The 16,417-nt window shown below is 38.1% G+C and overlaps 2 protein-coding genes across 5 annotated transcripts; one reads left to right on the top strand and one right to left on the bottom strand.

Moving 5' to 3' along the window:
• Positions 1-853: 853 nt before the first annotated feature.
• fkbp1aa (FKBP prolyl isomerase 1Aa) lies at positions 854-3,118 on the top strand. Of its 2 annotated transcripts, none has more exons than XM_081349708.1 (5): positions 854-1,063; positions 1,264-1,311; positions 1,979-2,091; positions 2,292-2,466; positions 2,776-3,118. In XM_081349708.1, exons 1-4 carry the CDS (start codon positions 1,027-1,029, stop codon positions 2,418-2,420), a joined length of 327 nt encoding a protein of 108 aa, XP_081205834.1. In that variant the 5' UTR covers positions 854-1,026; the 3' UTR covers positions 2,421-2,466; positions 2,776-3,118. The 2 variants fall into 2 exon arrangements, with proteins under 2 accessions (XP_081205834.1, XP_081205835.1); XM_081349709.1 differs by having other exon boundaries at positions 947-1,063; positions 2,292-2,441.
• A 297-nt stretch (positions 3,119-3,415) lies between these two features.
• snpha (syntaphilin a) lies at positions 3,416-15,670 on the bottom strand. 3 transcript variants are annotated; one of them, XM_081349706.1, is made up of 7 exons: positions 15,544-15,670; positions 11,097-11,186; positions 10,032-10,083; positions 9,792-9,894; positions 9,439-9,567; positions 7,386-7,535; positions 3,416-6,382 (listed from the first exon to the last, which is right to left on the bottom strand). In XM_081349706.1, the coding sequence occupies exons 4-7, from the start codon at positions 9,833-9,835 to the stop codon at positions 5,095-5,097; spliced, it is 1,611 nt and encodes a 536-aa protein (XP_081205832.1). In that variant the 5' UTR covers positions 9,836-9,894; positions 10,032-10,083; positions 11,097-11,186; positions 15,544-15,670; the 3' UTR covers positions 3,416-5,094. The 3 variants fall into 3 exon arrangements, with proteins under 3 accessions (XP_081205832.1, XP_081205833.1, XP_081205831.1); XM_081349707.1 differs by lacking the exons at positions 11,097-11,186; positions 15,544-15,670 and having other exon boundaries at positions 9,439-9,564; positions 10,032-10,340; XM_081349705.1 differs by lacking the exons at positions 11,097-11,186; positions 15,544-15,670 and having other exon boundaries at positions 10,032-10,152.
• Positions 15,671-16,417: the final 747 nt, after the last annotated feature.

Genomic DNA, 16,417 nt, shown 5'->3' with positions numbered 1-16,417 from the left:
ATTGCCACTTATTTTGTCTGCTGCAAACAAAGGCAAAGCAGAACCAAGTTGCTTACCGAGAAACACAGTGGCGTTCCTGAATGAATCAGTGTTTTGAACGATTCGGTTGAGTAAATTGATTAATATGTACAGTCAACGTTAACCTGCAAAAAGAGTAACTGAAAATGCCTCACCACTAATGCAGGCTTGTCTGGAACACGCAAACTCATGGCATAGTTTCATAATTAAAACATATTTTAAAAGCTAAGGGGAAACTAAATTAATTCTGCCGTCTGTGATCTTCTTCTCACTAGGTAGTGATAAAGAAGCGACAAAAAGCGATGAAATTATGTTACCTGTTGTAACGGGTGTGGTTTGGTATACTGTGGGCGGAGTTGGATAAGCTATTAAAAATATATTATAAATATCAGCACTCGTCTAGTGTACACTGTTGTGTAATGAAAAAAATAGATGTATAAATTAAAATACACATACAGCTGTAAATATATTTGAATTTGGAACCTTTTCCAAATTAATTCTGAGGAGAACACACAACTACCAAATTAATATCAAAGTCCCTTTTAACTTATTCTATAGTCTTTGTTAATATTGTTATGCTCCTGATGTAGACTAAATCAAGGATGGTTTCGTATGATGCCATAGGGTAGTTAAATGGGTAGGCCTATAGGCTACTTATGATGTCAGGTAGGGTAATGATTTTAAAATATGACATTACATGTTTATATCAGTTACGTCGTGTCACTACTTTTGTTAAATAATCACTACGTTTTAAATACCTTATTTGTGTTGGCTAATACCAAGTAAGCATTTTTCATTTTAATGGTATTATTATGGTTGGAACACTGTGGTGAGCGCGGTGAGGTTGATGGACGTACAGATGTAGAGCGCTGTTCGCTGTCCGGCCGCTGGGGGCGCTAATGCTCGAGTGTGGCGCAGACCGGGGGTTTTCTGCCCTCAATCACAATTACTGAATTACTGAAGCGCATTTTGTGTGCAGAGCTTCAGGAGTCAAAACAAGCAGTCAGGATGGGAGTCGAGGTTGAAACCATTACTCCTGGAGACGGTAAAATGCATCACATACGGGGTCACATCGACCATTCAAAAACCACAATGCTTAAATATATCAAATGAATCAAATTTTAAATCGATATTCTGCCTGCTTTTGGCATCACGGGCGTTAGCCTGCTAGCTAACCACTAACCTCTTCCCACAGGATTTGACGGGCACATCTAATCGTTTTCTCTTCTTGTTTTGGATTTTTAGGAAGTACTTTCCCTAAAAAAGGACAGACCTGTGTCGTGCACTACGTGGGTAAGTTGACAAGTGATCGTGTTGATGAATCTCTGAAGGGTGTTAGCCAGCATTAGCTTTTAGCCGCATTGACAATAGATACTTTCGCATCCGCGATCCGCTCAAGGCTTTACATTTTTACTATTTTTATGGGCCCTAATATTTACCACGTCTTTGATCGGTCCTTATACTGAAAACTCTTAAATGCGACTTTTTAACAGTGCTGGATTTGGAAACCGTGGCCTGTTTTTTTGGATATACGGTGGCTTTATTGCCGTCATTTACGATGAGATGGGCTGTGTTAAAAATAGCGGGCAGTCCAGTCAAGAAACCCGTTTTAGGAGATTCCGTCTGAACATCACATTCGAGCGTTTTTAACGGTTTTCATTTTCTCCAGCGATGGTGCTAAAAAAATGCTGCAATTCGAATCGGTTCGATATGCTTTTCAAAACGCTTCGATTCGAACGCGCCCGTAAATGTCATAAATATTTAGATTCGAACGAACTGTGGGCGCTCATTGGGTTGTTTTGTTGAATGCTAATTGTTGCGAATAAATAACAGCCATAAAAAGCTTTTAATTCTAGACGTTTACATTCTAAATTAATCATGATTTGGGGTGTTGAACGTATGTTTTCTTTGCATGATTCATACGTTTAAAATATTCCATTTTTTTCTCTCTCTCTCTCAGGCTCCCTGACAGATGGACGCAAGTTCGACTCTTCCCGGGACCGGGGAAAGCCTTTCAAATTCAAAATCGGCAAACAGGAAGTGATCCGTGGTTGGGATGAGGGAGTAGCCCAGGTAAATGCTCCTCCTTCCTGAAATCAAAATGGATTTGATTTGCTATATAAATCTGCCAGACCTATATTAAGTGTGTTCATAAAGTAGGTCTCTGTCCCTTTTTCTTCATCAGACAAATACACACAAACCTTATTGAACCTCCATTCATTGTTTCGTACTGGACCTAATTTGGCCAAATGACCTTTTCCCCCTTGTAACAGATGAGTGTCGGGCAGCGTGCCAAGCTGACTTGCACTCCGGACTTTGCTTATGGGAGCAAGGGGCACCCGGGCATCATTCCTCCCAACGCCACCCTCGTATTCGATGTGGAGCTGATTGGCTTGGAATAAAGCCCCCACAATTGGACTCAGGTTATTCCCTATTCATTCTTTCAGGGTATGTGCAAAGTTTTCCACATTTTTTTCTTTTGAGTTAATTTGTTATTGTTGCTCAGTTTTAAAAAACACTTAATGAATGCATAGTAAATGAAAAACATCTTGTAGTCAGTTCATCCAGTTGCATCAGGCATGGATGACTTTAATAGCTAACAGATAATCTTTAAAGGAGATTATTCTAGTCTTGGTCTTAACTGTCCTGTAGAGTTTATTTAACGGGCTCTTCGATTAAACCCTTGTAATCGTATTTATGGCCTTTGAGGAACACGGTTCAGTTGTTTAATAAACCTCTCTCTTTGTTTTCTTCCAGGTCAACCTTTTTAAGGAACATTGCTCCATGCATGTGATCCTCAAAAGGGGTAGTGTTAATAGCGATACCACTTAGCTTAGCTCTGTTTTGCATTTGTATATTTTGTTGCCTTTTTATTTCTTTTTTTCTGCTTGACATAATCACTGGTATACTCTCAATCATTGGAAGTTCACTAAGACATCAGTTTTTTTTTTTCCTTCTCTCTTTTTATATTTGATTTCTGTGTTGTAAACGCGATCACAGCAACAGGGTTTTGGCTGAGCTGGTAATAAGTACTCTGGTGGGGAAATCTGGTTAAGTATAAAACAAACTACTTGAAAATAAATTGTTTATAAAACATTAAGCTGGTCTCTGATGTGTTGATTGGGAAACTGGAATGGTGTGTTTGCAGGTGCATCATGATCATGTCAAATATGACGATAATTGGCAGAACATTTTGTAAGTCATTTGGTTCCCATCTCTGATATTATGTATTTTGTGCTGGGTAGCCCCACTCACAGCAAAATCTCATTTGTCTAAATCCCAATCCACATAACTGATAAATGTTAATTATTTTGTCACAGCATTCTACTTTGTTTGAGGAAAGACTAGGACACTGAAAAGAAAAAAGTAATTAGCACAACAGAAGCCATGTCATTTTAATGAAACACTTTTATTGTCAAGGTGCAATTGAACCAAACAATCCAAATTTACAATTAGGCTCGAGTGTTGATGGGCTCTGTCTAAATACGCAATCACACTTTGCAACGTTGCTGTTCAAATCAGCACGAGTTGTTTATTCAAACGTCTACTTGAAATATAATCTATAAGTTTATTGATAGTTAACTATGAGGAATTCTTGTGCTAACATGCGTTCTAAGCCCTTACAATAATCTACTGGAATGCCATGATTACTCTGTTCTGTTCTTTTGTTTTACTTCAAATAAACCGAAGACTTTGTTTTACAAATGCATGAATTAGTTACATAATTGCATTACTGAAATCTGGATGCATGCAATAGTTAGACTCATTGGTTTTGAAGCGATGCGTTAATCAAAAAATCTAAAAACAAGACATTTTATGACAGTAAATGTACATGTTCTCAACTATTGTTATTTATAAACCTTTGTGTTTCTAATGAATGAATGTTTTGGCATGGGTTTTGACTAATTTTGCATCCTCTCTAGTACTGTTCACCTGAGTTCCACCTGAGACTGAGTTTAAAAGAACTGAAAATCTTCCACCCAACAACAGATTAATAAAGTCATCTTAGGTCATCACCGTCCATTGCTTTATCAATACAATTTGGCATTTTTAGCAAAAAAGCTGTGATACAATTCAAATAATTCCATAAATATTATGCAAATGCACTGACAAGCAGTTTCAAAATTCCTTTTGCTCATATATGAAGAAACTGATAAAACATATCTTGAGTAGAAAAGTCAAGAATGACATCAGAGTAGTGATCCACAAAACACCACATTAGTTTAGGCATTTTTATGTGAATGAGTGAAGCATGTTTTTTAGAGATCCAAACAGTTTCTGGATGCATCTTGCTTTATGTGTTCATATTTTATGAAATAAGATGGATTGGCACAATGGTTGCTTAGCAACAGGTGTGTAAAGGTTTCAAATTTGAAAGCCTAGCCCTGCTAATTTATTTGAGCTATAAGCTTGAAATGTTCTCTTCACGAAGAACAAATTGCATATGACCTACCTAAAGTTACAAGATTTCCTGTAAATGGGCCTCACTCATGAAACATGAGCAGAATGAATTCAGTTCACATAAGAATATTTCAAATTATTTACACTAATGTCAGTGAGTTAATATCATATCACTAAAATCCCATAGGAGGGATGTTACAAATTTTCTGAAACTGACAGTGATGATGGACCAAGGTCAATATTTCAGTAGTACAATTTTCATTGGATGAACAGAATAAAAATAACTCTTAAGGCATTTAATCATTATTATTATTTTTAAATCTGTGCTTAAAAGGCCTAAACTTCTGTACATTGTGTATCTTGGACTCTGGTCATTGCTGTTTGCAGCTACTTTTGACTGTGTACTGCCTGTTGAGTTTCAGCCAGGAAAGGGAGGAAATAAAGCAGATAAGAGAACCAGAAGGAAAAGGAAAACAAATGGTGGAAATGAGCCTTGAAACTTCTGAGTGTCCGTGCAAATTAGGGCCACATTCCCTCGATCTTTGTCTCAAAAACGCATTTGAACCAAGAACAGATTTACTTGGTTCAAAGATATTACCAACTGGGAGGTCAAGGACAAAGAGTTCACACAAGGTCCAGCTAAAAGTTTTTGATGGTACTGTGATGTTAAAGTTATCAGATAGGTGTCGCGTTTCCTGTTCCAGAGGGCCCGCGACCACAGCCACTGCCAACCCGTCTGAGAGAGTGTAGCGCGACGGCACAGCATCCGCGCAACAGGGAGCTCATGTTGTACATCGGCATGCCTTCACTCCGTGGCCCTCGGCAAAGCCACGCCAGTGTCGGAACTACGGGGACGGCCACCGCCAAGAGGTCGATCAGGAAATAGCGGCTCCAGTGGCTCCTCTGAGGGGGGGTTGATTCTTCATCCTCCCCCTCTCCATCTTCATCATTGACTTTTACCACCGTTGTTTCCAGTGGCGGCAGCTCGAGAGGTGGTAACGCTCTGGGACACGGTTGCTGAACCTGTGGCTTGGTCAGCACTGTTGGTGTCGCTGTTGATGATGTAAATTCAACTGTGCTGTCTAGCGGTAAAGTTTCTGTGATGTAAGACATCTGAGCAGGTGAAGTAGTGGCCGAGGATGGCGAAAACACCAGCGGCTCAGCTAAAGTGACGTCTGGTGCGCACGTTGCTGAAGTGATGACGCTCAACTCCTCTCCTCTGCCCTCTTCGGAGATCCAGGTTATGGTGGGGCTACAGGCCTGCGACCGGTACCCTGGCCTGTCACTCGCTTCGGATGCACTAGGGGGTGCTGTTGGAGGAGGAGGAGGAGGAGGTGCTTCCTCCTGTGGGAGGTGCAGAAACAGATGGTGGTGTGGGAGGTAGGCATGTGGACCACAGCTACAGTTGTTATTAACAGCATGACAGGACCGGCTAACAGGCAACACCGTCTCTCCGCTACACAATCTCTCGCAGGTTGATGATCGCGACAAAGTGGAGCATAGCGTTGCGTGAGGGACTTGTTCAGACAGTAAAGCTGCTTCCAGAAGTAGATGAGTACGTCCGTCACCTCTCGGTAACGTCATTGCTCCTCTGTTGGCGGGAATGTAGCGATCAGAACATACATTTCCATTGCGGTCTGTAGCGGCAGGTGACGCATCACTGCTCAGCCTGGTGAAGGTGGCGCTGCGACTCATGGTGTGGGACGGAGAGCAGCCACAAGACCTTGATGCCCCAAACCGTTGGCTTATCCTACCGACACCTAGACCTTCAGACTTGCAGTCCTGTTGATCTGCCTCTGTCCCCAGGTTGGACCTAACCGTGTCAACAGCCTCCTGAAGCTGCCGAATCTCCTTCCGGGCCTTTTTTAGGGCCAGCTGAGCCTCTACGCGATGACATTCCTCCTCGATCCAGTCCTCCTGCATCCTAGTCAGCTGAATCCGTAACTCCTCGACCTCAGAGTCTCTGCCGTGGTACAGAAAACAAGGGCATAGTAATAAATCTATTGCTGCATTCGAAATTGCAGGTGGTTTAGTAGGTACTACATTTGGTACTTTGAAACTTACTTCGTGTCCATTAAAAAAGTATGTTCTATATAGTATGAGTTTGGGTAGTATGAATACAATCAGGATGTACTACAGCTGTCATGTGACCACTGTCATGTTGCGCTGCTTCACTGTCATTCACAACTGCTCTTCTATGGCCTTGTGGGGTAATAAAGTCTTCATCAGGTTTAAACTTCAGAATCTCGCCAGAAGTATTTGGTTATTCAGGTACTTTTCGTCAACTGTTTTCTAAATACCATATAGTAGGGAAGTAGGCATATTCTGACAGTGGGTAGGTTCTTAGTCAAGTCAAGTCACCTTCATTTATATAGCGCCTTTAACAATATATATTGTTTCAAAGCAGCTTTACAGTGATAATAGGAAATTAAAGTAACAGAGATTGTTTAGGCTTTACAGCAGCTCTAGAATAGTTATCGTCCAGCTCAAGTTAGATTTGATTGATTCACTTCCGTCGCAAAGATCATTAGTTTATTAACTTAGGGTCCGCTAACATGACACCGTTCTAACAGAAAACCCTTAATGCGATCCGGCCGCTCATTTGAGCGTGTGTGTGTGTGTGTACTTATTTAACCTACAGTGTGAGGACCAAATTTCCCCACAAGAGAAATGGATTAGTAAACATACTAAATGAAGGTTATTTGAAAATGTAAAAATTAAGAACATTTTCTGTGATGGGTAGGTTTAGGGTTAGGGTTAGTTTATGGGGATTGAATATACGGTTTGTAAAGTATAAAAAAAACATTATGCCTATGGAGAGTCCCCACAAAGATAGCGAAAACGTTTGTGTGTGCGTGTGTGTTTGTGTGCGCATTAATGATTAACAGGACATGATCTTGTGCTGCTAGAATGGCAGGAAGCTGTAAAACTCCACTGACACGTTGACAGATAAAAGCCCTACTAACCGGTCCTGAAGCCTCTCCACATTTTCCTTCAGCCGAGCTCGTAAGTGACGAATACACACTTCCTTCTGCTGCAGTGGGGTGAGATACTGCTCAGGAGCTGGTGGACGGATCCCGTGATTCTCACTACAGGTCGCATACTTCGCCTGCCGTCTGGTTTAGAAAGCAAGGCATAAATAATATTTAATAGTGATTAATTAAATAATTTAAAAATATTTAACATGTTAACGGTACAAATAAAACAAAATAGCAGGTCCAAGTGTAATTATTAGGCTCTGTAAATGGTGTGACAGTGTACATTTAGGCAACAATTTTTTTTTTTTTTTTACCTGTCTCACTTGCCCAAAAAGCAACAGATTCTATATTTCTCTATTTCTGCTGAAGAGAAAATTAAGGAAGCTCTAAGAGGTCATGCATTGTACTTTTTTCTTTCTTGTGATCTCAAAATAAAATAGCTATTTTCTCAAAGTATCGACATAACAAAAGTTGTTTTCTTTTGATCACACCTTTTTACCATGTACTCAACATAATAGCATGCTGTTTTTTATTGCACTATGAGCAGCAAAAGCTTGGCGCAATCCTTAAGCATCATCTGTGAACAAATCATTTTTTTTCACTTTGATCAGGGATTCACTCGAGCTGAAATAGCTCTACATCTTCGAGTGACTGCCAACTTCCACATTCATGTTGTACATCTGAGAAGCTCTCTGGTCTACAGTTTTATTGTCGAAGACAATATAGTGACCCTAAATATGTGGTCAGTTTTATTGCCAGCAGCCAGTCCATCTGTACAACGTGCAATTTGTAATGGCAATGGGGAAGACATAATGTACATGGCAAAACCAGTCCCACTCACAAGGAAATTTAATTAAAGATAAAATTACATTGCGAGTCAATTGCAAATGAGACCTACAGAAGAAGAGATTTTCAGAGAATAACAGCTATGTCTTGACTTCAGAAGACTTGGAATATACACTGCCCGGCAAAAATAAAACTTGATTGGATCATTAATGCTTGACAAAAAAAATGATGCACCTCTTGATGGAAATAAATGTTGTGATGTTACTTCCAACAAGAGGCGCATCAGTTTATGGTCAAGATCTTGTATTGTCTCCTGAGACTCTGTAAGGTCTCCTCCAGCACATCCCAAAGACTTTCAATGAATTTAAGCTCTGGACTCGATTCATGTGTGAAAATGATTCTTCATGATCCTCACAACCATTCTTTCACAATCTGAGCCTGATGAATCTGCACATTGTCATCCTGGAATATGGCCATGATGTGTCTTCCTACATGGTTGTTTAAGAATTGAAAAGCTACACACTCCATCAATTAGGATTAGAAGAACTGACAAACAAACAGCAGCTTTCTTTTGGCCGGGCAGTGTAGCGTGCGAGAAGTATGAATTACCTTTCATGGGCAGTTGTGCCCTAATGGTTAGAGAGTCAGACTGGTAACCTGAAGGTTGCAGGTTTGATCCTCAGTACGGGCAGGAAATGACTGAGATGCCCTTGAGCAAGTCACCGAACCCCCAATCGCTCTCTGGGCGCCGCAGCAAAAATGGCTGCCCACTGCTGCCAGCTCTCGTGTGTGTGTCCACGGTTTGCAGAGTGTGTGTTCGCTGCTGAGTACTCCTAATGTGTGCACTTACTGCACTTACTGGGTTAAATGCAGAGGACAAATTCTGAGTATGGGTACCATACAGGTGCTTTTTTGTCCTTTTTTGTAGCATAAAAGCCCCAGTCCCCATTCACTTTCACATAGAAAAGAGCAGCTTGTACATTCTACAAAATATCTCCTTCTGTGTTCTACAGAGGAAATGTAGAAGTCATGAGGGAAAGTAAATTAAGAATTTCAATTTTTTGTGTGAACTATTCCAACATGCACAATCACATCAGTATTTCTGTATTTCAGAAGTAACCAGACTTGGATAAAGAGTCATGTCTGTTTCATTAATTCTATTTTTGTACTGTACATTTTGCCACCATACAAAATCTGGAACACGACCCTAATGGAAGACTAATCTAATCTGCCTTCGAGTGTGTGCGCCGCTCACCGTGGTGTGGCTGGGTTGGATCGTGGTACAGTATTGCTCTCTGTGCACTTGCAGGATGCTGCTGAGTAACTGCTGCGGACAGTCGAGTCCCCGAGCGAGTGTCGAGTGCTGCTTGGGGCAGCAGGCCTTCTATGACACACACACACACACACACACACACACACACACACACACACACACAGAGACAGTGACAGCTGAGCTCTGACGTCCATTTCAAATGCTGTCACAGTGAAACTGGATGTGTTTTTGAAGGAATTCACACTACTGGTGCTTAATGAATTTATCACATCATAATAATCCGAAAACTATCGATATGTTTGATTATGCATGATGAAGAAGGCGGATAGCATTACCTGCGGGAACCAGCAGATGGTCTTCGGTTCACGGGGACGGACATGGGTAAGGACGGGCACCTTGTAACGGCACAATTACAAGGATTCTTCAGGACAGATCTCTCTAAAACACACACACACCACAGAATATGAAATACAGTCAGTACCAAACAGATGAGACAGGACACTGGTCTCTTGGACAGGGATCTTTTTAGTGGAATACAAAATGTTCAGATTCTATTTTTTAAAAGAGTTACTGACCTTGACATACACGAGGGGCTCCTCATGCATTTCTTCTTATTATTTCAGGAATCTTTGACGAATAGAAAGTTCAATGAACAGCATTTATTAAAGCATTTAATAAATAGAACTCTTTTGTAATAATATAAACATCTTTACTGTCACTTTGGAACAAAAAGTCTTCAAAACAATTAAAGATTATGCTAAACTATATGAGTTAAGTTTTCGTATTTTTCGTATTAGCAAGAATTTTGTTGTTTTAATGAGGCTTTTTTCTGCATTATGATATTAGGACAGCTGTATCACCCAGACTATTTTGACTTTATTCCCCCATAACAATACTATAATTCATTTTAATTAATAGATACATAATCATTAATAAAAAATATGTACATCATAGAAAAGCCGTATTTAGGTCGCTGTATGTATGAATTACATTATGTATTTTTCATTGACCCAAAAGCTAAATGTTCATGCTGTTATTTTCCAAAAAACACGTGATATGACATTCTGAAGCCGCACCCTTTCTGTGCTCCACGGTAGAAAGCTAGTTTAGAATAACACAAAAGGTGAGTAAATGACATAATTTGGACATTTTTGGCTGAACTATAAGTTGCCGTGGCCATTTGATAGCCACAAACACAAGTGTTTATTAGGAGACTGTAACCTGGCATCGCACTACAATACCAAATCCACAAAGACACATGCCAGACAATATTAGATTCTCAAGATGCTGAACACAATCCAACAGAGAGCATTTCATTCTGGATGCCACATGACTCACAAGACAATCAATGCTTATGTAAACCAAACATTCAGAACAATACACAAAATGAACTAGACAAAGGCACTCACACATATATACAGCGGACAGATTCTTTCACACTTTGCACTGAGCTATTCACACACTGACAGAAATGTTGATTGTGGTTATATGGCATGATATGGTGACATGAGTGACAAGTGTGTGTGTGGGTGTGGACATAACACTGGATGTCATGATTGAAAAGCTAGTGTGAACAATGAGATTCATGTGCTTCTAGATTTTTGTATGCATATTTGATGAATGTTCTCAGAATACTCAACTGTCCAAGAATCTTCTCAGTCATCCATAAATGTGATGATAGTAGTGGACCCTTTGTAAGCAGTTTTGCAAGATGTTTGGATTCTGCATCTCTGAAAAAATGGGTTTTTTTTCAGTCCACAATGTGCAATGACAAATAAATTGATTCGCTGAGAAGTTTGCACTGTCATCAGCAAAGAAGGGGGGTTTTCTCTATGCTAACATTTCCGGACACTGTTTTTAAAAATAAAACCCTTCACAATAAATAAGTAGAATGTGTATGATATAGCAGTATATTTAGCCCTTGAGCATCTGTCAGACAACAGGGTTCAGTTCAGGACAGTGTGCAACATAAGGTCTGCACTATGATTAACATTGACACAGACACAATATCTGGAAACTATGAATACTAATGTTCCAAAACCAGCCTGAACCGTCAAATCCATCTTTACCATCCTAAACAAACCCCCTCAAACTACTTCCTGTTGCTCACTTTCATTTCTGCTCTAGTTTGTTTTGCAGCATTTCTTATGTTACTGTGTTTGTGTTGCATTCATCATTCTAAATCTAAATATACTGTATACTGGAGTCTGAGACTACATTGTAAATCAGGGACTTTCTTTATTTAAACAGAATTTTGAAAACATTACAAGAAATGATATAATGTATAATTAATATAAAATATTTCTGCACTATTAATAGATGACTAAACAAAGTAAATCTGTGGGTTTATTGAATGAGACATTTAACGTGATGCTAAAACCACCAGCATCGACACTGTTATTGAACTGAACTGAATCAACATTGAACTGAATTGAGCTGAATAATGACACTATTGTCTTTGGTAGAGCTGCTCTACAGCAGAATTTGAATTCTCTTATATTTGATCGTTTTCCATATTGACTGTTATATTCTTGTTAATACTGTAAAGCTTCTTTGAAACAATCTGTATTGTATAAAGCCCTATAGAAATAAAAGGGACTTGGCGTTGATTGTACACATTCAACGTCTTAAATCTAAATTCATGGCCAAATGTTTTGCTGACAATAAAAATACAAATGAGCATTTTCACTAGTGGTACTATTAGTGTGAGAAATTAACATTTTAACCCTTAATCGCTGTTTGGGGTCATTATGACCCCACTGGACTTTTCTTTCATTTTTTAAAAATGTTACCTTCATATTAGAGGCATGAAACTCTGGGACTTTTCCTAAATAACCTATCTAAACATGCACAAAAAAACTGGGCTTGATTTGGTTGTTCTAAAGGTGTGTAAAAAAAAATTTACCGTTTAAGCTGTTTGGGGTCAAAATGACCCCACATTGAAAATGAATGGGAAAATTAAAAAAATGACTTTTTTTTATTTTGTTTGTCAAAAAAATAAAATTAAATCCATTATAAATCTGAAAATTTATACATATAAACCAAGGTCTGGTCCTAGAGCATAAATAAAAAGTAGAACGAACTTTCTATCTCATACACACACACACACAGACACACACAAACACATAAACAAACACACAAATGTATGTGTTTGCAACAGAGAGCATTTTTACAGAAATTGGTAAATAAAATAAACAAAACTGGCATAAATCTAAAAAAATGTACATTTAAATCAAGGTCTGGTCCTAGAGCATAAACCCAAAGTGGAACAAACTTTCTATCTCATACACACACACACACACACAAACACACACAAACACACACAAACACACACATGTATGTCACTGCAACAGAGAGCATTTTTATAGAAATTGGCAAATAAAATAAATAAAACTGGCATAAATCTAAAAAAAAATTACATTTAAATCAAGGTCTGGTCCTAGAGCATAAACCCAAAGTGGAACAAACTTTCTATCTCATACACACACACACACAAACACACACAAACACACACGTGTATGTCCCTGCAACAGAGAGCATTTTTATAGAAATTGGCAAATAAAATAAACAAAACTGGCATAAATCTAAAAAAAAATTACATTTAAATCAAGGTCTGGTCCTAGAGCATAAACCCAAAGTGGAACGAACTTTCTATCTCATACACACACACACACAAACACACACATCTATGTCACTGCAACAGAGAGCATTTTTATAGAAATTGGCAAATAAAATCAACTAAACTGGCATAAATCTGAAAAATGTCACATATGCAACATGGAACAAGCTTGTTTACGCACACACACACACACACACACACACACACACACACACACACACACACACACACACACACACACACACACACACACACACACACACCACAGTCATGTCATAGTGGTGACTTGTAATGGTTCTGCAAATGTATGTATAATAATTTGCAAAAGCAGATAATTCAAAATATATCAGAAAACAACAACAAATTCTAACTCTGACAAAAATACAGATTTTTTATGTATTTCAAAATGTTTAAAGAAATATTCACAAAATATATATATCAAAGTTGTGAGGAGAAGTTGAAGCATCACAAACAATAAAGTGAAAATGAATGAGTCTCTATGGCCCTCTATTGGATATATGTGGTCATTGCACTTTCTTTCTTTAATTATAATTTCTAAAGTTTTTCCACAAACCAGCAGATGTCAGTATTCTATCTCTAACACATAGAGCAATGTCCAAAAACTATTTAGATTTAATTAAGATCATCATTTAAGTGATTTTTTCTTTAAAAAATCATTTTTCATGAGCCAATTTATGGCCTAGTTATGTAATTGTGCAGTAAATAGGTAAAAAACTTCAAAATTTCCACAAAAACACAGCATAAATGTATAGTTGAGAAGTAAATAAAAAAAATGATATATAGTTTTCCATATAAAAAATGTATATTTCCTTATGCAATTGCTCTTTAAAAGTTTGGGGTCAAAATGACCCCAAACAGCCTAAATGTTGTCCTTTTTTAACAGCGATTAAGGGTTAAGGGGAAATATTTGCTCATTTTAATTCATTTTCAGCATTTTTTCATATATATCTATATATCTATATATATATATGAAGAGTACAGATGCAAAAGCCTCTAAGTGCCATCTGAAATTTTCTTCTAGAATGATCATTTTTATCAAGCTCGTATATTTAAGTTAAGTAATTTCACTTAATTGGCAATGAAAATTATCTATTAATTGTCATTTAAGTGAAATTACTAAACTTAAATATACGAGCTTGATAAAAATGATCATTCTAGAAGAAAATTTCAGATGGCACTTAGAGGCTTTTGCATCTGAACTCTTCATATATACATATATATATATATATATATATATATATATATATATAATATATAATATAATGGAGATCTTTTAAATTCACACATATATATAAATACATATGTGTGAATTTAAAAGATCTCCATTATATTGGAGAGCCCAATCCCTAACAATAATCAAAAAATGACTCAAAAAAAAACTTCTATTCTTTCATTATTTCTCAATCCCTCCATGTTCCAGCTTGTACTATTCTGAATATCTGAAACTTTGTATTGCGAGCACTTGTGTTACTGCCTCAAGATGAATTGGCAAATCACTTTGGATAAAAGTGTCTGCTAAATGAATAAATGTAAAATGAAATGTCATATACTTCAATTGAATCAATCCATTGAAATAAATGTTCAATTCAAACAACTATGTCTGTTGCCAAATCAACATTAAATACAAAAGTCCCTGTAAATAATGCCCAAGATCAATGACACAGTAAACGCACAACTAAAATACAGCTTAAACAACTGTCTCGTCTTTCTGTTTGATCACAGTAATATTTTAATGCTGTCAGTCAAGTTTTGGAGCTCCATCCAATGTTTTTAGGGCTGATTTAACTTTCATCTGACATTACTACACATTCAACAACACAATATCTGACCGCCACAGGTCACCCTGGTGTCTGCAGAGTCTGACTCTAAGCCTATGGCCACATAGGACTACAATACAAATAATATCAATATAAATAAAAGTTCAAAAAAGGCACTACAGGGGCATTTTTTTCTACCACATTTTAAATATCTGAGACATATCCTGCATTGTACTGCAATATATAGTAACAAAAGCCAAGATTTAAACATAAAAAAAAAAAAAATTAGAAATTTTCATTGATGCACAACTTCCATGGTTTCAGGACCCGCGGTGGGGGCGGGGCATGATGACGTCACCAGCCTCCGTATGTTGCAGGTAAATCGTCCCTAAGTAAAGGGCACAAGCGGTCTTACGTAACAGTATGTGATATCAGCAGAATACTATCCGCCTGTCTGAGACTGAAACGCGGCGCTGCAACAGTGCGTCGTTGGTTTCGCAGGGCACAAAACTATATTAGGCTGGAGAACAAGCTTAGTCTAAACTGTTTTATGCTGAGAAACGCACTTACATATGATACACAAATCATTATGATGATGAACAAGCCTCCATCATAACACTACAGACGAGTTTATGAAAGTCGAGAGAATTAGTGACACAGAAGAGTAAGACCGGGCTGAACGTGACTTACATCCTCTGCTGTTCCGTCTCCCATTCCCAGTGAAGTTTGTTCATGGATGTTGTTGTCTGTCATTTCGCCCGGGTCGGTTGATGATGGACTGATGGATGCTGCTGATGAGAGCGCGCGCACGAGACCTGCGCAAGCAGAAACGACGCATTTGCGTGACGCTGCGACGGCGTTTCTTAAAGGGGCAGGAAACGAAAGTTAAAAAAGGATAAAAATGATCTGGTTGCAGAGAATTAGGGTATCTTCCGATCTGGACTTCAAGCTTTTTTGTACAGTTATTGTGCGCACATATCTATCTTTAGTCGTTTCGAACCTTTAAAACATTAGTTAACCCCAGTGGTGATTGCTTTAAGACAGCGGCTTAAAATGTAATTAAACTCTTCATGATTAAATGTAGCGTATTGCCGTTCGTCAGTGGGAGTCTATGGCAAAGGCTTGTACCACTGATTTTGTTGGATAAAGTTCAAAACACCAACACATCAAAACAGAAGATACACATGCCTGTGTGTTTTTGAGGATCCTCTTTGAAACACCAGGCGTTCACGGCTCGTATATAGAATTGGGGGAAGAAAAATATTCAGAGGCCCAAACTGAGCAAAATAATTGTATTGGTGCTGATATTTATAAGGCCAAAAAGTAAGATGAAATTCTTATAGCTTGTAATGTAAATCAATGAGATCTTTATAACAGTATAGCAGAGTGCTATACAATTATCAGTTATAAATGCATATCAAATTATTATATATAAAATTATTATAAGTGCATATAAATAGTTGTCACTACAGTATATCTTCCATTAAACTGTGTTAAGATTATATTTGTTTGTTTTTTTATTGTAGGGGTTAAAACGTGCAATGCGATACAATGATTATTGAGA

The sequence above is a fragment of the Scardinius erythrophthalmus genome, assembly GCF_964197995.2.
Source record: "Scardinius erythrophthalmus genome assembly, chromosome: 20".
In the NCBI taxonomy this organism is placed as follows: Eukaryota; Metazoa; Chordata; class Actinopteri; order Cypriniformes; family Leuciscidae; genus Scardinius; species Scardinius erythrophthalmus.
Note: the sequence above shows the minus strand (reverse complement) of the source record. Positions and strands in the feature narration are given on the sequence as shown.

What these genes read in the sequence shown, in the direction of transcription:
- fkbp1aa (XM_081349708.1), top strand. Translation starts at nt 1,027, where the DNA reads ATGGGAGTCGAGGTTGAAACCATTACTCCTGGAGACG. An exon ending in CTGTGTCGTGCACTACGTGG is followed by an intron (nt 1,312 to 1,978) that starts GTAAGTTGACAA and finishes TCTCTCTCTCAG; the next exon opens with GCTCCCTGACAGATGGACGC. An exon ending in GGGATGAGGGAGTAGCCCAG is followed by an intron (nt 2,092 to 2,291) that starts GTAAATGCTCCT and finishes CCCTTGTAACAG; the next exon opens with ATGAGTGTCGGGCAGCGTGC.
- snpha (XM_081349706.1), bottom strand. Translation starts at nt 9,835, where the DNA reads ATGTCCGTCCCCGTGAACCGAAGACCATCTGCTGGTTCCCGCAG. An exon ending in CCATCTGCTGGTTCCCGCAG is followed by an intron (nt 9,568 to 9,791) that starts GTAATGCTATCC and finishes TGTGTGTCATAG; the next exon opens with AAGGCCTGCTGCCCCAAGCA. An exon ending in GTGGAGAGGCTTCAGGACCG is followed by an intron (nt 6,383 to 7,385) that starts GTTAGTAGGGCT and finishes GTACCACGGCAG; the next exon opens with AGACTCTGAGGTCGAGGAGT.